General features: G+C 41.7%; 1 protein-coding gene across 1 annotated transcript in view; it reads right to left on the bottom strand.

Annotated features, from left to right (window-relative positions):
* Window positions 1–22,279, bottom strand: part of Dnah11 (dynein axonemal heavy chain 11) — a 294,048-nt gene that overhangs the window by 164,978 nt on the left and 106,791 nt on the right. The window contains exons 32-39 of the mRNA XM_051177827.1: window positions 18,496–18,656; window positions 14,965–15,121; window positions 14,435–14,580; window positions 11,852–11,968; window positions 5,183–5,321; window positions 4,114–4,206; window positions 2,156–2,350; window positions 806–883 (exon numbers count right to left, since the gene is read on the bottom strand). Coding sequence (XP_051033784.1) covers window positions 806–883; window positions 2,156–2,350; window positions 4,114–4,206; window positions 5,183–5,321; window positions 11,852–11,968; window positions 14,435–14,580; window positions 14,965–15,121; window positions 18,496–18,656 — 1,086 coding nt within the window. The remainder of the gene's footprint in view (window positions 1–805; window positions 884–2,155; window positions 2,351–4,113; window positions 4,207–5,182; window positions 5,322–11,851; window positions 11,969–14,434; window positions 14,581–14,964; window positions 15,122–18,495; window positions 18,657–22,279) is intronic.

The raw sequence follows: 22,279 nt of genomic DNA, 5'->3' as shown, positions 1-22,279 counted from the left end.
AACCAAGAAAATAATAAGTAACTGTGCTGCCAGGGCTGTCAAGAAGGCCAAACAGAACCAAGCAGTAAACTAAAAATGGGGCTTCGTGACATTAAGTGGGCATGGCACCTCAACACAGTGGAGGAAATCACACACAATGCACTTAGCCCAGTCAGTGCACAATAGGGACCTCAAAAATGTGGGTGCCACCACCTTCCTTCCTTTCCAAGCTTTGTTTTGGCCCCATGGGAAGGCTCTGCCTCTGAAGGAATAATGAGGGGAAATATTTGCACTTGTTTTCTTAATGATACAGGAAGGAGAATTTGCGATGACTGACCCCGAAGAAGCCAGAAGGCTGTTTTGATAAAGGTGGGCAGTGTTCATCAAGTCCCACCAGCCAGGTGGCTCACTCGGCCTGAATACCCTCACCCTTGGCGAAAGAGGCCAGGTGTGAGCCTGCAGGTGCAGGCCCGAATACAGCAGAATCCTGCCTGTCTTGTGTTGGAAAGCCCTGTCTCTGGCTCAACCTATTTATTATTCCGGGAGTGTGTGCATGTGCGTGTGTGTGGTGTGTGTGCATGTGTGCATGCATGTGTGCATGTGTGTGTCTGTGTGTGTGTACACAAAATGTTCCATTTCACCTGCTTTCACCCAGTGTAAAAGATAACAGTGTCTTCTGAGAAAATGCAAACAGTAGAATTCAGATTCTAACTCAATGCAGGCTTCATTGAGGGGAACCCTAAGTAACACTGAAAATCCTTGACCCCTCCTGCCCATCCCGAGAAGACTCTTCCAAGACTGAAAGGTACGGCATGAGTTATCCTACCTTACTCTTCCCTGTGCCTGCATTTCCGACCACAAAGATGGAGTGTCGCACAGCCAACAGCTCCTCAAGCTGGACAACCTGCACAGAGACAGCCCGTCACTCAGGCCCTTCCGTGACTGAGTGACCCAAAGGTACCCATTTTAGTGCTCTCCAGAAACCCTTAGTCAGCCCCCAGTGACATATGGGGAAATAGACCCCAAGTCTGCGGTATAGCTTCTTGTAGGTTTCCTACATAAAAAGCAGAAGGGAGATAAAACTAAGTCACCATTGACACCAATTATCATCATTGCTTGTGAGGTGTGGACACGTGCATACATGTGGAAGTCAGAGGTTAATGCTGGCCATTCTGATCCATCGTTCTTCAGCTTATTCCCCAGAGCAGTGGTTCTCAACCTCCCTAACACTGACATTTTAACACAGTTCCTCACATTGTGGTGAGCCCCACCCCCAGCCACAAAAACCATTCTGTTGCTCCTCCATAACTGTAATTTTCTATTGTTGTGGGATGTAATGAAAATGTCTGATATTCAGGGACTCCTAAAGGGGTCAAGACTCACACGTTAAAAACCTCTGTCCTAGAGAATAATGAGGTACCTGAACCTACCTATCTCCATCCCCCAACACTGGAGTGACAGGCACACACAGCCACTCTGGGCTCTCACATGGGTAGGTGGATTCAAACCCAGGTCCTTAGGTCCCTGTGCTTATGCATCAAATCCTCTCCCTCATTGAGCCATCTCCCTAGCCCCTATCTCATAACTGTGCATAGTGTTCAGTATAGAGCGTGAAGAGCTGCTCATAAAATCAAAGACCCTTCACAGAGTTTTCAGCAGAAATGATGTATAGCAATCATGGCTCACAAGGAGAGTAGTGAGTCCCATCACATAAACTGTCTGAAACACAGACTTGCTATGCACTGGTGCCCATGTATTCACTGACCACAGTGCAGCCCTGCCTGGGCACAGCTTTGGGTACATCAGATAGCCAGCTCACATACCTCTCCCCCTATGAGAATACACTCATCATTTTACTTTCAGTATTCTATGAACTGGAAGAAGAAAGGACACAGTAAGAATTTGGCACATGTTACTAAGGAGTTTTGTAATTAGAAAGTATCGTTACATTTAGAATCATGGAAGCCATATTTATGCTTTTAAATCCTTGATGAAAGGGAGTAGATATTGAAGCATTTACTTTAAATGGTCTGTCTTTAACTGACTATGATATGACATGCTTGAAAGTATTTAATCGAATCAAGTTAAAGCTAACGCTTTTGGATAAATATCACTTAAGCAGTTACTTGGACTACCGATCGCATGGCCTGCCATCAACAGTCAGCAGTTCTTTTACTTTGAGGGTGAAGCTTTCTTCAGGCTGCAGGCGGAGTTCCAGGGTGGACCGCCTGACCATCTGTTCAAAGTGTGGTTTCTTCTGGCGAGGCACGTCCAGCGCTGGAAACAGGTCGGCAACCAGGCCCAGAAACACCGGGACATCATCAGTCACGATTTTAGGCATATTGAAGTCTCTTAAAGCTCGCATGAGCACCTGGGACAGAAGACAGAAGAACACTAGCTCTCAAGGCAACACAGCACACTTCAACAGCCAAAGAGGGGACTTTAAAAGTTTCTTTTTGGTGGCAAATGAATGATTGGTGTTTGGAGAGGCAGATGCTTAACCCAATTTAAACATTGCGTGGTATCACGTGTTACCCCGAGATGTATATTTTTATGCTGTGTATGTGTGCCATTTAAAATTAAGTACAATTTTTCAAAGCAAATTCAAACTCTAACAAATACTTACTTAGCTAACTATGCATCTTTTAAAATAATTTGTTTTTATTGGGAGAGAAAGGGAGAGAGAGAGAGAGAAAGAGAGAGAGAGAGAGAGAGAGAGAGAGAGAGAAATATATCCAAAGACGGCAGAAGACACTGGAGCTAGTCACTTGTGAGCTGCACAGTCTGGGTACTGGAAACCAAACTCGGGTCTTCTAGAAGAATGGCACACGCTCTTAGCTGATGATCCATCTCTCTGGGCTCCTAACAACACATTTTCAACCCTCATATCTAACTCTGAGATGAGAGCTCTGCTCTGAAGATGGAGGTTTCTGTCCTGCCCTGCCTATGCTATTGGCCAAACTGTGTATTCATCAACCAATAAGAGGAACATATATAGAAGGACGAGAAGGACAACCCCCATCACTGCTCTGTATCCACAGGGAGGCAAATGCTTCCGGGTTAGTGGAACATGCAAGGTGCCCGTGGATGGGCCTAGGAATCAGATGAGCAAGCCGGCCTGCCCTTCCCTGGTAGGTGTTCTATCTTCAGAATGCCTGTGCAGCCCTCTCTTGCCTTCACCACGCTCAGACTCTAAGTTGAGCGGGCCTGTCAGATCACATTGCTTGAAAGCAATGTGCAATCACAAGGTCATAAATGCGAACCCCTTTAGTCTGGGCTTTTGCCTTACACTGTAGAATTTAAAGACAGTAACTCAAACATCAGAATAAGTTATGTAAGAGCTACACATTCCATAGACACCACAGAGCAGAGTAAAGGAGTGAAGAAAATGTTGGCTATAGCTAAATATGAGTGGAGACCAAGAAGACACAGATTAGCAAATTGAAGACAAATAATATCATGAAAATATCATGAAAAAGGAATGTTCTAGATGGATCTGGCTTTCTCCTACATTTCGAGATACACTGCACGCATGCACGGATAGTTCTGTCTAGCTTTTATCTTGCGCCTTCCTTATACAAGGATAATTCTCGCTGTGACACTGACATGTCTCTCTCAGAAGGAGAGCAGGACACTTCCCTGGTGGCTTCACAACTGCTGTGCATCTCACTGTGCCAACCTCTTGTCTGCAAGCCCGCCCCACACAGTAGGTGTGCTGTGCCTTGCCAGGCTGTGTGCCCATTGCCTTTCCAGGATTAATACCCCAACTTTTTTAAACCAGAGTTTCTCATCATTTCCTCAAAGGAAGTCAAACAGCAATTTACTAACTAGTTTATTATATCTGTCAAAGTACATTTTGCAGTTGATATTTCAAATGCACTTATAAAAGCCGCATTTTCCTTCCCAGGTTCGCATCTCTGTAGTCAGGAGTACTTGTGACCACTTACATGAAATGCCAACCTTTAAAATATTGTGCATTAAGAATAAATAAATAAATAAATATATATACATATACATACATACATACATACATATATGTATGGAGCTATGTGTGCCTTGCCAGCCAGGTGTACAATTCCTTCTGTCTGAAACCATTCAGCTACTCACTCTGCAAATCATTTAGAGCTGCAGTACCTGATCTTCAGCTCTGTTTCTGTCTCCTCGTTTCAAGGAACCAGCTACTACCAAGACGGACTTAATGGCACGAAGTCCCCAGTCGTAGTGACCCTAAAATGCAAGCATAGACACGTTCTTTCTTGAGAGCCGCATGAGCTCTTCATTCCAGCAGTAAAATGTGGGAGCCAAAAAAGTCCAGACACACACACACACACACACACACACACACACACACACACCCCTACACCACTTAATTTCGTGAGCAAAACAAATGATTTTAAAAGCCTCACCCATGGGACCCGCGTTTGACGCCTCCCACACCCACCTCCTGACCCCCAGCACCCACCTCCTGACCCCAGCACCCGCCTCCTGACCCCCAGCACCCACCTCCTGACCCCAGCACCCACCTCCTGACCCCAGCACCCACCTCCTGACCCCAGCACCCACCTCCTGACCCCCAGCACCCGCCTCCTGACCCTCAGCACCCGCCTCCTGACCCCCAGCACCCGCCTCCTGACCCCCAGCACCCGCCTCCTGACAGTTCCCATGTGTATTCACAGGTCCAAAGCTACACACAAAGCTAAATTTAAGAAGACTGCGACTGAAACCCACCTGTTTGTATTACATGGACAACTTCACAAGAGGAGAAAGAATGAAAGCTCACCCCACTCCAGAGATTAGGATAAACAAAGCCCTACGCATCTCCAAATAAGGGATTAGCGACCCATGAGAAAAACCAACATTTCTAGAATATTCTCAAAAATCAACTTCACCTTACTTTTATAACCCCTCCTGCCTTCCCCACTACAAGAAATGAAGGCAACACGACATTTCCTTTATAACTGCAGCATCAATGATACTTATAGAAAATCCCATAACCCATTGATAAAAAGCAGTGTAGACTACAAGTAAAACGTTACACACTTAAAATTTGGAAAACATGCATTTTTTAAAATCCCACAGAAAATTTGAAATCATTCCAAACGCCTAAGTATCATGTGAATACTAATTTATTCATCATCCATAATTTTAAAAATCTATTTTAAAGTGATATAAAACCAAATAATAACCACCAAAGAGTTCTCACCTGCTTGGACAGGAGCTCCTTACAGAGTGTGTACAACGAAATGAACTTTCGGGCTAATGATCGTGCATCCACAAAGCCTTCTGTCACTAACATGATTTCACAGATCATCTCAATGTCAGGGGCCACCATGGCACAGGGTCTACAGTTTAAACACAGGCTTGAGTTTAAAACGTGGTAAGGTCATATGTGCATATCACTTAAATCAAGCGGTTAGCCTGTACCAACACTCACACCACTCCTAAGAAGGCCATAATGGCTAAACAACAACAACAAAAATCCTGCAGTTCAACTCAAACACATCTGCTGAACAACAGAGAGATGAGCAGACAGCAGATATGTAGAAGCCTGGAGGTAGGGGCAAGTTTAAAGAAAATGCAGTATATTAACTTCCCTCCCGATTGGTTGGGTTTGGTCTTGTATGCTTGGTGGTGCTGAAGATTTAATTTAGGGTTTCAGCCACACTGACCCTGTGCTCTGCTGTACAGTTGCACAACCAGCTCTTTACTTTCAGTGCTCATGGTCTCACTAGCAAGGGGAGGCAGCGATGTTGAGCACAAGGGGTTAGCCTTTAGCTGCAGCAAGCAGCAGCATTCTGGTAAAAGTCAAAGAGCATGTTGCCAGGAAACATTCTAGGGAGCAACACTGTGCTGGGAACTGAGCCCTGGGCCCAGTGCATGCCAAAAGACACACTACAAACCCTGAACCACATCCTGAAACCCATAGGTATTAGTATGCAACATGTATTTATTTAATGCCACATAGGGCGCTAAAGGCTCCCCCTGCCCTCTCTCAAGTCTAGCAGCTCCAAGAGGTGAGGACCCTTCATATCTGCCTGGATAGAGGTGCAGGTTGGTGGATTTCCCTAGGAGTTTCAATATATACTGCAGGGCACATTGTTCTTGGTAAGTGGGGAAATTTGGAGATAATTAGAGCAAAGCCTCAAAACGTTTCTGAAATTTTTACTTGATGGGGGAATGTCCTTCTACAGATATGTTTTTCTTATTGAGTGATGAATAAAACACTGATTGGCCAATATCCAGGCAGAAAGTATAGGCTGGGCTATGAGAGGAAGGAGGAGAGAGAGGGAAGCCATGTGGAGACCAGGAGGGTAGGACATGCCGGACATTCTCTAGTAAGATAATGTAGTAATACATAGATTAGTAGTTATGGGTTAGTAATTAAGAGAGAACTAGCCAGTAAGATGCCCTAGCCATGGACCAACAGTTTATAAATTAATATGAGTCTTTGTGTGTTTATTTGGGGCTAATTGGCTGCAGGACCAGGTGGGACAAGAACCTCCGCCTATGATTACTAACATCAAAACACAAATGATGCCACACTTAGCCTATCAAACAATTTATGGAAATGTCGGGGGCAAAAATTAAAACTCTAAGACCCAAATGAAACAAGTACATGAGATAAATTGTGTCAGGCGTGTGGAAATACTGGGGCATGCACAACTCTCGAACAAACGCGTTCTGTGGCCATTACGTTCACTCACTACTAGGGTAGGTGCTCTCTAGCTGAGAAAAAAAACGAGGCTAGAATTACTACTATGCTAGAGAAAGCTGTTATTATGAAGAAGGGGAAACATTCAACATGAGACGCTGGAATATTTGATGAACATTAGGGAACAGAATTAAATGCTCATTTTGTTTTACCTTCCCAAGTTTTCATTATATGAACTACACTCTTAAAGTAACAATAAAATTAGAATGAAATGTAAATGAATTATGATTAAATATAAAATGGACGGATAAGCATATTTTAAGCTTTAAAGACTATAAATGTTCTTATAATCTGTGTAAAAAGGCATTTAATTCTTTTGGAGGAATGCTCAGTAGTTAAAAGACACACTGTCAATCCTAAAGAACTCCTAAAAGTCAACTGCTAAGCCACTGGATTATCTTTATGGACCAAGAGGAAGTCAGACAACACAAATTATTGCTTCCATGTGTGAAATTCAGGACATCCTGGCAGATAACACAATAGATAAATACATGCTAAAACACCCATTAACCCAGACAATAGGAAGAACTCCATAAAAGATACAGACCATCAAAACTAATCCAAAGAGAAATAAAATCTCAATAACTTCATATCTATTAAAGAAACTCATTACTGAGAAGATTCCCATGAAGAAAAATCTTGGTCCAGATGGTTTCACTGATTAATTCTATCAAATACTTTAGCAATAAATAATACCAATCCCACAAGTCTTAGAAAACAGACTGCTCAACAACCAATGTCATTGTATCAGCATTACTCTGATGCCAAAATCAAGATAGAGATTACAAAGCAAACACTGAAGACCAATATCCTGCGTAGAACAGAATTTTAAAAATCTCTAACAAAATTACAGCACATTAAGTTCATATAAACATATAAAACTGATGCCTGGAGTAGGTGAGGTCTATCCCAGGAATGCTAAGATTAAAGGGCTGTTCATCATCAGAGAGCCAATTAATGTAGTTCAATAAATTAACAGAATAATAGAAAACATTTAGAGAGCTAGCTGTAAAACAACAAAACCTGTTGAAGAAAATATAATTGAAAAAATTCCAAGTTTTGGCTAAGTAAATTTCCTTAACTAGTATATATATATATATATATATATATATATATATATATATGTATATATATATACACATATATATATATATATTTATATATATATATATTGAGAGAGTTGGTATATTATACTTCATGATATTTGAAACATTTATCTTTGAGGGATACCACAAAAACTGCAAAATGACAAACCACAAAATAAGAAAAACTTCGTACTGTCATCTAATAAAGGAACTGTATATACAACATTCTACACACACACACACACACAGACACACACAGACACACACACAGAAGGACCAGTAAACACATGAAAAAATACTTAAAACCATGAGCTTTTACAGAAATACCAAGTAAATTCATAATGATACACTATAATAGATCAGTTATATTGGCTAAAACTTGCCATCAAACAATATAATGTCCACATTGCTAGAGATGTCAGATCTTGACAAGAACATAAAACAACGGATTCTCACTCCCTAGTGGTAAAAGTGTAAAAAGATTCCAAGGGCTTTTGCAACATTGCATATTTTTGCTATGTAAAGCATACATTTGCCACGTGACCAATCTTAGATTTACACCCAGAAGAAATGCAAAGGGTTTCTTTCATACACATTCATAGAGCTCTACTCACAAAGGCTCCAGACTGGAATCAGTGAAAATAACCATCAACTGGTGCATAGATAATTGGCTTCTAATATGTCTACAGTAGACTACTCAGTGATTAAAAGCAACTCCTGAGCATCCCAGAAGCTTGGACCAATCTTAGAACCAAAGTGTTCAGATAATGATGCCAGAGAACAGTAAGGAAACTGTGCTGTAGGCTCATTCAGCAAGACTCCCCTTTTGCCTTAGAGAATTATACTTCATCCTAGTCTATAGACTAAGTAAATAAAACACTAATGATAAATAATTAGGAAACCAATTCTAAAACAATTCTTTGGTATTCATAGAATTTTAAGACACATTAAAAATAAAAGCCAATTTACATAATTGTGAAATACTTTTTTTTACAAAAATAATTACATTTTGGCTATTTCATCCTTCAGAAATGATCAATAGTTGATTGTACAACCATCAACACTGAGACGCTGCTCTGAGATCATGGGAATACAAAATCATGCTCAGAGTCATCAGAAATTGTTGGAAATTCTATTCTAATCTCGAACTAAAACGCATGAAAAGACTGTGGGTGTTTGCATACATGTGAGTACATATGTACATGGAACATATGTCAGTGTGTGTGGAGGCCAAGAAAATGTCATTCCTGAGACATCATTCACACCCACCTCCCTGTTTGAAACAAGGTCTCTCACTGTCCTGGCATAGCTTAGTAGGCTAGGCTCGGTAGCTGAAGAGCCCTATCCAAATACTCCAAAGATAAACTAATTTGGAACATGCTGAGGAATAATGGTAGGAAAAATGTCTTCCTCTTCTGTTATTTAAACAATGTCTCTACAAGTGCAGTATACCATGTGCATATATTAAGCTACTATAATTTGCATATCAGAATAGTCTTGAATCTAAGCCAAGGTATTTGGGGCAGCATTGGTGATTGTTGTGTAGTGTGACTACATGTATGGATTGAGGTGGACATGTTATATGTTCAGAATCAAGGATTGTAGTGAGGTTTACAGAGCTACATTTCCAATTCCTTACCCATTGGACTCCGAATTAACTTTTGGCCTTGCACATTCACAGATTTTCTACTGTTGCCAAATTTTACATGACACTACATACATTCAGTTACTTGAACCCCTCAAGAGTCATGGCCCACAGTTTAATAAGTTGGGACTGACATGAACTCCAAGAAAGGTAAAATGTAATGCTTAATCAGAGAGGCTTGTATAGAACGGAGGGAGTAGTTGCCAGGTAGTAAAGGGGAATCCCGGGAGTTTAGGAACTGTCTCTCAGTCTTAGTATTTGCATTGTTCCATCAGCAGTTCACTTAAGTGGAGGCATGTTAGTGCACCTAACTACCCCTGAACGAAGTAATGGAAAGGATAACATGGCCATAGCGGGTACTAGAAACACACCTGCAGGTCCTCCTATACAGGCTGCTGTTAGCATGTATGTTGGCTGAGTATTTGGAGAAAGTAGGACCACAATGTATTTTAACCATCAACTGGTAATTTTACATCTATGAATCTATTCTGGGTTTTGGGGAGCCTGTTGGTGGATTTTTCTGTCCACACAGACTTCTTATTAATTATGAAATCTCAGCGGATAGCTTAGACTTGTTACTAAGTAGCTCTTACAACTTAACCTATTTTTATCAATCCACTTTTTGTCTAGCGGCTTGATTACCTTTACTCTATATTGCCCATACTGTTTCCTCGCCACCTGACTGGTGATTCTGCCCATCTCTGCCCTTCTTCCGGGCATCCTCTCTGTCCTGAAAATCCTACCTAGCTATTGGCTGTTCAGCTTTTTATTAAACCAATCTGAGTGATAAATTTTCACAGTGTACAAAAAGATTATGCCACTACAGGGAACAGCCTAGTCACTATCTTAGGGTTTTACTGACACCATGACCATAGCAACTCTTAAGAAGGAAAGCATTTAATTGTAGTGGCTTACAATTCAGAGATTTCATTCATTATCATCACGGCAGGCAGACATGGTGCTGGAGAGGCAGCTGAGAGATCTACTCCTTGATCCACAGGCATCAGGAAGTGAATAAGACACACTTCCTCCAGCAAGGCCACACCATCTAAAAGTGGCACTCCCTGTGAGCCTGTGGGGGCCATTTTCAGTCAAACCACCACAGTCACTAGAGTGTTTGTCATACAAACTTAAGGACCTGGGTTCAATCTCCACCACCCAGGAAAAAGCTAGCCCTGGAAGCACACATTTGCAATCCTAATGCCGGGGAGGTAGAGACAGGAGGGTCCCTGAGGCTTGCTAGCTGAACTGGCGAGCTCCTGAACTGGCGAGCTCCAGTGTCAGTGAGAGAGAGAGCTTGCCTTAAAAAATAAGCTGGAGGGCATTTGAGAAAGAAACTTGGCCTCCATATGCGTGCATGCACAAATGCACATACACACACACATATACACACACAATACACACACACACACATGAATATACACACATGCATGTGCACACATACACACATATACACACACATATATACTCACACATACACACATATACACATACACACACATACACAATATACACACACATACACACATATACACACACACATAATATACACACATGCATGCCCACACATACACACATACACACACACATACTCACACATACACACACATACACACACACATACTCACACATACACACATATACACACACACATGAATATACACACATGCATGCCCACACATACACACATATACACACACACATACTCACACATACACACATATACACACACACATGAATATACACACATGCACGCACACATACACACACATACTAATATACACACACATGCACAAACTCATGTACACACATACACACGCAAATATATACACACATGCACACACATACACACACATGCACACACATACATACACATATATACACACATATACATACACGTGCATATACACACATACATATATATGCACATTCATACATGAATATATACACACATACATACACATGTATGTATACACACAATCTATTCTGGGATAATAACTAGAAACAGAATAATGTTAATTATTATAGTATTTCTTAACTCTATAAAACATAAATTGTAGAAGAGACTAGAAAAATTATAACAATCTTGATGTTCAGTTGACAAATAACTTCTCTTTATACATTTCTGTATTTGCCAAATACTTTATAATTTGTGAAAATTCTGCTTACAATAAAACATCTTCATGAAAAGAACTAATGTTAAATACTTAGAATTACCACATAAATTTTATACTGATTTGAGTGCTGGTTTCAATACACACGGGTGAATTATACCATGGAGAATATTATATCTATGTATGGAGGAATCTCATAAAGGTAAGTTTTCCATAGGAAATTAAGTCCTCCAGTGAAAACTAGCCACATTATCGGAGCAAACCGACGGTAGGTGGCGGAAGAGCGCCAGACGTGAGCTGGGAGGAAAGCACTTGCCTGAACAGGGCTTTGAGATTCTCTGGTAATTCGGTTCGACCAGCATACCCTGGGTTCATAGTAATAAATATTCCAACCGACGGCTTCAGCGGGATAGTCTCTCCAAGAAATACAAATCTACCATAAAGAGAATGTTGATGGAATTAAATGTGTTCACTGAACATGAATGCACATTGACAAATGCAAGCCACTGCAAAATGCAAATGTGTATTAGAAAGCTGTTTGTCCTGGGTTATTTTCTTTAAGATTCATAAGCACACACATTTGAATGTTTTGAAGCATATTTATTAAAAATACCCTCCCTTCAGAATCACAATGTGGAAAGCTTTTTTTTTTTTGCATAGCCTAACATGGTAAAATGAGGAGTTGACTATTTAACACGTAATAAAATGAATTTACCTTCTGTTCCTTAAACGGAACACTATTGATGCTATAGATAGACTGCCCATACTAAGAAGAGAAAGAGACTGCTTGTCCAGTTCATCTGTTTGCTTGCTTGCCTGCCCTCACCCTTATTCAATAAGTCTCTGCTAAGCATCTCGGCAATGTAGGACAGCAGGACAGTGGGGGGGGGGGGCAGGACAGCAGGACAGTGGGCTCCACCGGACTCAGAGCTCAGAGCCATCTATGCCACACATTAAGGCCTATCCGTTACCCTGTATTTGTTCCAACTTCCTCATCTAATAAACAGGGAGAATAATCTCACCTACAGGCGAGGATCTGAAAGAATATGAATATAAATAGTTAACAGCACAATGCCCAGGACCCAGTGAACTCCACAGATATTAGCTATCACTATTGCTATCATTATCATGCCGAAGCTGAGGAGAAACAACAATTTTCAGAAAGAAATCATGAGAGCCCATGAGACTGTGGCTGGCCAGGGCAATGGAATGCTAGCCAGCAAAGACTGCAAAAAGGTTTCAGACGGGGCCAAGGAGACAAAGTAGAAGTGGTCTCTTGGAGAAAGGAGAAGGCTGAAGTAGTGTCTCAGAGGAGCAGAAGAGAAAGAGCAGACACCCAGATGCCCAGGACTTCCAGGGACTTACATACTAGGCAGCCAACAGCAGGTGGTTTTTAAAAAATGGTCCAGGTTAAAATGAGATATCAGGATTTTCCAAAGCAAGGGAAGGCAGGCATGCCCAGCTGGGACCTCACAGAGGGAAGGTGAGTGTGGCCAGTGATGGCCTCCAGTTCTTTGGCCATACTTGCGGTTCTAACACTTAGATCCTGCAGGGTAAGGGGGATTTAATCAACTCATGGGTTCAAGAAGGAGCCTTGCAGTCAGTTTATGAACTAGCCTAAGGAAGAAGAGAGAGGGCGTAGACATGCAGGCAGAGGCGCCACCAGGCGTGCCCAGGAATTTTCAGATCACGCCCGTGACTCCATTGCACGGATCTGCATGACAAAGGACGGCCTCAGATGACTTCTGGTTCCATCAGATAATAGGATTCTGAGTAAAAGCCAAATATGGCTGGGGATCAAAGAGAAAAGACTTAGACTTCTCTAACACAGCATTAGAGGTGGGTGAGGCACAAGTTATCTGCATGTTAGAAGCTGACACAGGACCCTGTTGTGTCGACCAAGAGATTCCCTAAAAGGTGGAGACATACAACCCCCTCTATGAAAAACTGAAAAATCCTGGAACATAGCACAGCTCTGAGAAAAGGAACATAGCACAGCTCCTTTATTAGTAAGGAGACTGGAAGTGTTCCCATGCACAAGTGACAGAAAAGAATGGGCTAGATAAGCACAGATGTATTTGTGGAGGGAATCTACCAAGAGAAGGAGACTCTTGCAGTGAGCGCATCGAGCTTATTTTCAAGTTTCAGTCATCAGACTCCAAATGCTGGCTGTGTTTTGCTTCTGGAATGTGGTGCCACTGGGCAAAGAGTTTACATTCTAGAAATATCTGGGAAAGTTTTGCACGCCGCTCCTAGGGATGGCGTGATGGAAAGAGGGGGACTTGGATGTGAGTGTACTAAATGAAAGAGACTTAGGGAGACCTCAAGCAGACGCTTGAGTTGCCATATGCAACTGTTTCCAGACATCTGAAAGATGAAAGGAAAGGATGTGCAGGTGCCTAGGGGAGAGAGACCATGAGGGTGGTGAGAGCTGGGGAGCTAGGTAGAGTCACCAAGGGAGGAAATGAAGATGTAAGAAAGGCCTGCCCCCACCGAGCCTGGGATAGCCAGCATAGCTAACACTGACATGTGTCCCAGAACTTTGTTCAAATCCTTCCCATCAATTACCATGATGGAAAGGGCTCTGGGGGGGGGGGTCCTGCATTTTCAGGTGAGAGGAAACCAGGAAATGCACAGTGGGAGGTAAAGAAAGGGGGGAGGGTGTCCTATACCTTGGGTGAAGCAAAGAGAAGGCCAAGAAAGATGAACTAAGAAGCCTCCTCACTGACCTCCACACAAAGCCATTAGTAAAAGCAGGCGGTGGGCTGCTCAACACTGCAATTCAAAATTATTTTGTGCACCTTATACGACAGAGAAAGGTAACAAAATAAGGAGATCAAGGTTATCTTCCGATTGAGTGGGGAGAACGGATTAAAAAGAGCAAAGCACAGGCCCTCACCTCCCTTTCCTGTTTCTGATGGCGTCGTGAATCATCTTCACCTGCGCTGCCACCACGGACAGAACCTCCACAGCGATGCGGTTGAACTCGTCGAAGCAGCCCCAGGCTCCCGTCTGCACCAGGCCTTTGTAGATGTTCCCTATGGACTACAGGGGAGGGGCATAGTCAGAGTAGAATGGAGGGCTTGGAGCATTTGCAGGTCCTGATCTAAAAAGCCAAAGTGCTCCAGAATTCCAAAGCATTTGGGTACCAGCACGACATCACAGGGGGAGACATTGCCACGCTGTGAAATGTTTGCTTCGTGCACAAAATTATTAAAACTGTTGAGTGAAGTCATAAGTCTGCCGTAGGTGTACATGTAATACAAATAAATCACACGTTTAGACTTGGACTGGTGAAAATATAGCAAAACCCCAAAATTTCAGAAATGAGAAGCACTTCGAGGCTCCAAGCATTTCAGACAAGCTACAGGGATCTTTCCAAGTAGGAGTTATGCAGCTAGAACACATTTTACGTATCTAATAACTTACCCTGTAGTCCATTTGCTCGGAACAGTTGAAGACATAGACCATCATGCCCAGGGCACGACCAAGGTCTTTGGTGGTTTCCGTTTTCCCTGTCCCAGCTGGGCCAGCTGGAGCTCCGCTCATGGTCAGATGAAGTGACTGAGTTAAAGTGATGTAACACCTTCACACAACAAAACACAAAAGCTATGGTTGAGCCTGTGCTTCCATAACATGTTTTAAAAAGTGGTTAAGGGACTGGAGAGATGCCTCAGAGGTTAACCCAGCAACCACATGGTGGCTTCACAACTCTCTACAGTGACACCTGGTGCCCTCTTCTGCTGTGCAGGCATACATGCAGATAGAATACTATGTACATAACAAATAGATAAATAAATCCTTTTTTAAAAAGTGGTTAAGAGGTCAAGGCCACCGGGTAGTGGTGGCACATGCTTTTAATCCCAGCACTTGGGAGGCAGAGGCAGGCAGACCTCTGTGAGTTCCAGGACAGCCTCCAAAAGCTACAGAGAAACCTTATCTCAAAAAAAAAAAGACAATGCAAAAAGAAAGTCAAGGCCTAGGACACAATAGAAGCAAAACCCATCAGTGAACTTCTAATTTATTCATGACAATCACAAGACTGCTTTCTAGGTTGCCCACTTAAAACAACTAGAAAGAATGTGCTGTTTTGTGTGTTCACTGTCTCATTTCCCAAGAGCTGTGCATTTGAATACAAATACCTTTATCTTCAATGTAACTGAATTTCATTTCTGATACTTCTAGGTGAAGAAGATACTATTGCCTCAAACTGATTACAGACGGGGGGGGGGGGGCGGTCCTTAGATGTCGATGAATTAAGCATGACCACATTAAATTGCAATGTAACGAGCACTCTAAGAGCTGAGATACACATGTGTATGTACACATATGCAAAAATGTTTACCGAATGGAAGACCATATCAAATGTATTTCTGAAATCCAACTGGAATGTGTTGCACAGGCAATTAGATCATGATGTTTATTCGGGTAGGGAGGGGTCAGAGGTACTGAGACAACTTAATATTCGCAAAGGAAAGAAATACTAACAAGTGACAAGGGCCTCAAGTTGTTGATGATCTTTACTCGGTCCTCTGCATCATTTTTGTGTTGGTACAGACAGTGACGGTGACAGAAAGATGCATTCTGGGAGACCAGAGACTAAGATCCATTCTGTGGATCATCAGACATCAATCTGAAGTCTTCTGCCCTCAGCATGCTGAAGCATCTTATCTACAAAGTGAGGGTTACTGCAGGGCTTCATGAAGACAAAGGGGAAAGCCCTGAAGAGTTCAGAGCACCAAGCCAACGGGAACAAGCAGAAGCTGGGCTACAGCCTTCCCACCAGCTACAGGCTGAAGAGCACCCAACCCTGAAAGGAACAGAAAGACTCTTCTACCAGGACCTGAGCTCTCTGTAGTTCAAGATTGGGTCAAACACGGCCACCTATATCTATATATCCTCTCTGCCTGCCAACAGGAGCCGCCAAATGTCCAAGTTCCAAACAATGTGGCAGGTGTAGAAATGGCATTTCTAGGACACTTACTTGAGGACATTGGCTTTGGGCTCCCTTACCGCTGAGTGAAGCAACCATGGAAGTCATGCTTAGCTGGTCATCCACCTACCAGCCCATCATGTGGGCCTGCTTGCCTCTAGACTTACTCAAGTGAGACATCAGCTTCTGGGTTCATTAAGACACTGAATCTTAGAGTTTCTCCTAGTGACAGCCTAGCCAGCATCCTCACCACTACAGCAACACCAGCCTGTCAGTGGCAAGCTGGTCAAACTGTCTGTAAACCTGCTGACATATGGAAGGAGACAGCATCTTCCCCGCCTAGTTCCCAAAGGGACATCCACATCAAATGTCAAATGAGACAGAATGAATGCATTTATAGAACATCATTATGCTTACAAAAATTCATAGGTAAGCCAAAGGATAAAGGGGAAATGAAATACACAATTAAAAACACCTTCCCTAACATTATCTGTACTACCACAAGAATATGCATTTTTTAAAAAAAAGTTCCAAATGAAGCATGTAGAGATTTTGAATTCAAAATTTACTATGCAAACAGTTTTTACATATTGGAATAATTTATAATTTTCCCTCTTTTCTCCTGTACCTTCACTTCTCTTCTCCCATTATAGTGACTCGCATAGTGTAGCTGTGGCTATGTCAAGCTACAACTTTCAATTCCTCATAATAAACACTATACATAAATGAATGAGAGAGAGAGAGAGGGACTTCATGAGACTAATATGTACATGAACAACTCAAAGCTAGAGAGAAAATCCCATCAGCTTCTCCAAGGTACAACAACCACATAGCTATCTTCCAATCTGTTTATACTTGTGTGATAGGAAGTAGTTGTTGGGAACACTGAGGTATGATTGTCCCTCCTAAGAGCCAAAGATTAAGTGTGCATTCTCATACCACAGAACTTAACAGGAGTTGGAGTCCTAACAAAAGAATTCACATCCGTGAAACAGATTTACCTCTATGACATCCTATGTATCTTTTTGTGCATCGTTAAATAGCGATGTACTTTCAGCTGCATTCTGAAGGCCCTCTGATATTCTTGGACCACTCTAGCTTTCTTCCGTCCTTTAACCCAGCCAGGCTCCTGTCTAATTTGGAACTTCCATAGTTGGCTTTCTACCCTAAAAATCTCCATGTAGCTGATTCCGGGTGCACAATCCGGTTTCCACTCAAACATAGTCTATGTAGACACTGATCCCAAGTCTAAAATGCCCCGAAACGTGTCTTTGAAGCATTTGAGAGTTTGAGTTTTCAGATTTTGGGTGCCTGACTTGGAGAGCCTACACAAATAATTCCAAAATCCAAAAAGATCTTGAATAGGTAATAATTCTGGACCTAAGCATTTCAGACAGGAGGAAGCTTAACCCGAAGTACATTATTCCCTCCAGATCCTTTCTGACAAGTCAGCACACTGTACTCCTTTACAGACAGCACTGCCTAAAATAAATACCTGCCATTTCTCTCCACCCTCACCCACTCACACATCACATTCAACCGGAACTTGATCACTGCCACAGCAAATACGCCGTCAACAGTACAAGGCAGTTTTCTACATAAATACTTGGCAGGTCAATGAATGACTCGTAGGTTCTCCCTCTTCACTGGATGCAGAAAAATAAAGTTGTTATAGGCTATCCTCACTATGCCTGAACTTCCAAAAGAGATGATGGCAGAGGAAAGTGGGCAGAATGGTCTGGGAAGCAGCCAGGCTTCCCTAAACCACATTAATCCACACATGCTCCCTCTGTTCTCTACTGTTTGGCTCCTCTAATTCTGTTTATCTAACTCAGCTTTCTTCATGCTGTCCCTAAAATTAACACTCAAGGCCGTGTACCGTTAATCTCCATGCCGCTTTCATTCACAGCTTCCAGATCCGTTCATCAATTCCTCTCAGCATCTCTTCTCAATCACACACATCTCTCTCACACACAAAAGGACACCGGGGCTTGGTTTTCCCATCCACAGGAGGTTGTATTTGTTACCTGTCAGTGAGAGGAGTGATCACCAGTCGAGGACTGTTTCCCAGATATTCATAGAAGTACTGGAAGTGGGCATCACAGATACTGACAAGACAGTGCTTCTGAGCACCCTGCCACTGGTGCCGAAGTTGGGACAGCCAGCCAAAAGCATGGGGACTGACAACCTGCAATCATTGCACAATCTTAACACGCCAGACCCCGATGGCTCCGAGGCAACAAACTGATTAATCTCATCATTTTTGCTGGCTCACATTCCCAACTTCTCCAGGAGGAACTCTCTTGCCTGCTGTTGCAAACCCCAGCAGTATTACTAATCAGGAATATGTGTGCAATAAAATCTTCGCTTTTAAATGGTCTTTTATGCAAAACAGTTATCAGGGTGTTCAAGCAATGCTTTTTTACCTTTTTCGAGTCACCCAGGGGCTACTACGTTTTGTTACCTTTAAGCACGTATTACTGAAATCCAATGAAAAATTCATTTTCTGTGTTAAAATTACACATAATGCATAATTTCTGCACCCATGTTCATACTATAGAACTTTTTACCTCATTTTTTTTTTGTCAGATTACATGAAGATGATTTTTGTAGGCTATTCTTTCATCTTACTCAAGTCTATTTCTTTTCTAGTTTGGAAACAAACAAACAAAAATGTTCAGTCTCTTTCAAGGTGTGTGGGACTTTAGGGCTCCCTAGAATTCACTTCAAGTCACCAAAATTCTTGCCTTTTAGTTTTCCAAAGACTAGGCAGGAATCAACACTGTATACACATGTATTTGTAGAGTGTCAAGAATAAGACTAAATGTCCTTTGATTTAAAAAAAAAAAAAAAAAAGAACATACAATCTTCATTGGTGGTTTGGTGGTAAGCACAACTACTTTCTAAAATAAGTATATTATAATCATAACTTATGCTACTGCAAATAAAACATATATATATGAAATGGCAAGGTCATGTTCAAAAAGTGGATGCCAACAGCTCATTACCAAAACAAGAATATACAGTAAGGTACATTGCAGGGACTGATGTGACATTAATAAAAATATTCTTACTATTACTCTCCAGAAACTAGATCAAGGACTGCTTGTGTCTATGGTTAGGTGAAACATCACTTGTATGCATGTGTGTGTACATGTTCATGTGTGTATGTATATGTGTGGGCCTGTGTGGCCAGATGTTGACATCAGGTGTTTTCCTCAATAGCTCTCTACCTTGTATCTGAGACAGAACCTCCACTAAACCTGGTACTCAATGTTTGGCCGGCCGGCTGGCCAGCCAGCAACCAGGACACTCTTGTCCCCTACCTTCCAGGTGCTGTGATTGCAAACACATGCACAAAGCTGTGTTTTATGTAGGTTTTGGGTTCTGAACTTGGGTCCTCTCACTCTCACACTAAGTAACTTGCTGAGCCTTATCTCCAATCATGAAAAGGTACTTTCTTGTAATTCGTGGAGAAAATTAAAATACCCTTGATTTCATTAGAGAAACAAGTAGGAAAATAACACACAGTGTTTTTTGATAGAAGCATATAAACTGTGGTGGGATTTCCATTAAAAATATAAGATAAACAGGTTTATTTGTATGCTTTAGAACTTTGAATGTTGCCTCAATTTAACTAGGAGGATTTTTAAATTTTTTTTTAATTTACTTTATGGTGGTTAAGATACTTTTTTCCTGTTTCTTCTATGTTTAGTGTTTCTCTCTTTCTTACTAAAAAAATGTTTTCACAAAATATACTTTGATCATGTTCCTTTTTCCCTCTGAGGTAGTTTGAATGAGACTGCCCTACCCCCAACCCTGTGGGTTCATACAATAGAATGTTTTGTTGCTAATTTGTAGAACTATTTGGGGAAGGGTTAGGAGACATAGCCTAGCTGGAGTATGTGTGTCACTGGGGATGGGCTTTGAGGTTTCAAAAACCCATGCCTGGCCCAGGCAGTCAGCCAATCAGTCTCTATCTCCTCTCTATTATCTATCTATCTATCTATCTATCTATCTATCTATCTATCTATCTATCTTCTATCTCTATCATGTATGTATGTATCTATCTATCTATCAATCATTCATGTATTTATGTATATATCGATCAATCACGTATGTATGTATCTATCTCTATCATATATGTATATATATGTATGTATATATCTATCATTCATGTATTTATGTATATATCGATCAATCATGTATATATGTATGTATCTATCTCTATCATGTATGTATGTATGTATCTATCAATCATTCATGTATTTATGTATATATCTATCTATCACTCATGTATGTATGTATGTATGTATCTATCTATCTATTTATCTATATCTCTCTCTGCATCCAACTTAGGATCAGGATGTTATCTAATGCCTGCCTACTTGCAGCCCTGCTTCCCACCATGATGATCATGGACTAACCCTCTGACACTGTAAGCAAGCCCCTGATTAAATGCTTTCTCTTACATTGTCCTAGTCATGGTGCCTCTTCATAGCAATGGAAAACTAACTAACACTTTCTCCCCCAACTTCTCCCAGCACCTCCCCAACTTTATGTTATATCTCTTTCTTTGCCAACACAAAATCAGCTCCGTGGTTTTTCTGTGGACTTTTTGATTTGCTTTGCATTACTGGTCTTTCTTGTTTGTTTCAATTTTCATTTTTGTGTTTATGTCAATTTCATTTTGTATTTCTTTTTTGCTTATTGTCATTTCAGTACCACCCTCCCCATGCCCCAGAAAGACTGTGGCGGTGTTGGATGATGTGTTCAGGAATCAGGCAAGCACTAGAAAGTAAAAGTACAATCGGGGGGGGGGGGGCATAAAGAAAAAAAACATCCCCTTTCACATTAAATTTTGACAGCATCCGAGAGACAAGTAGATTTCTAAAAGAGATATGTGGTTAAAAAAAATCATCAAATTAGTGGAAAGACTAGAAAATAACCTCTTAAGAAGAAAGAACATTATTTAGCCATGAACAGCACCATCAGGGGATGGCCAAAGCAATCTAGAATCATGACCAACACTGATTTCTTCAGGGGGAAATGGATCAACCCACACAGAGATGAGTTTTTAAAGTGTGTGTGTGTGTGTGTGTGTGTGTGTGTGTGTGTGTGTGTGATGGGGGATGTCCTTCTGTATATATGTGTGTAGCATATGTTTGTGAATGTATGTGTATGTTTCATGTATGTGTGTGTGTCTGCGTGCATGTGTGAACATTTGTGTGTATGTATGTGTAGTATGTGTTTGTGTGTATATACATTTGTGTGTGTGTTTGAGTGCATGTGTGAGCATTTGTGTGTGTATGTGTAGTATGTGTTTGTGTGTACATACATTGGTGTGTGTGTTTGAGTGCATGTGTGAGCATTTGTGTGTGTATGTATAGTATGTGTTTGTGTGTACATACATTGGTGTGTGTGTTTGAGTGCATGTGTGAGCATTTGTGTGTGTATGTATGTGTAGTATGTGTTTGCGTGTACATACATTTGTGTGTGGGAGAGAGTGTAAGCACGCATGTGTCCCAGCACAGGTGTAGAAGCCAGAGGACAACCATGACCTCACCTTCTGCCTTATTTGAGACGCTCATCCCCATTGCTTCAGGGCAGCTGGCATGAGAATTTCCAAAGGCTCTTTTGTCTCTGCCTTCCCCCTCGCCACAGGTGCACTGGGTTATCATTCCCTGCTTTATGTGAAGTCTGGGGATCTAAATGCAGGTCCTTAAGGTCTGAGCCAGCTCCCCAACCCCGTACCCCTTAAGAAAGTTAAAATGGCATGCAGTGTTGTTGTTGTTGACCATGTAAGTTGCA

The sequence above is a fragment of the Phodopus roborovskii genome, unplaced genomic scaffold, assembly GCF_943737965.1.
Source record: "Phodopus roborovskii unplaced genomic scaffold, PHOROB, whole genome shotgun sequence".
Taxonomy (NCBI): Eukaryota; Metazoa; Chordata; class Mammalia; order Rodentia; family Cricetidae; genus Phodopus; species Phodopus roborovskii.
Note: the sequence above shows the minus strand (reverse complement) of the source record. Positions and strands in the feature narration are given on the sequence as shown.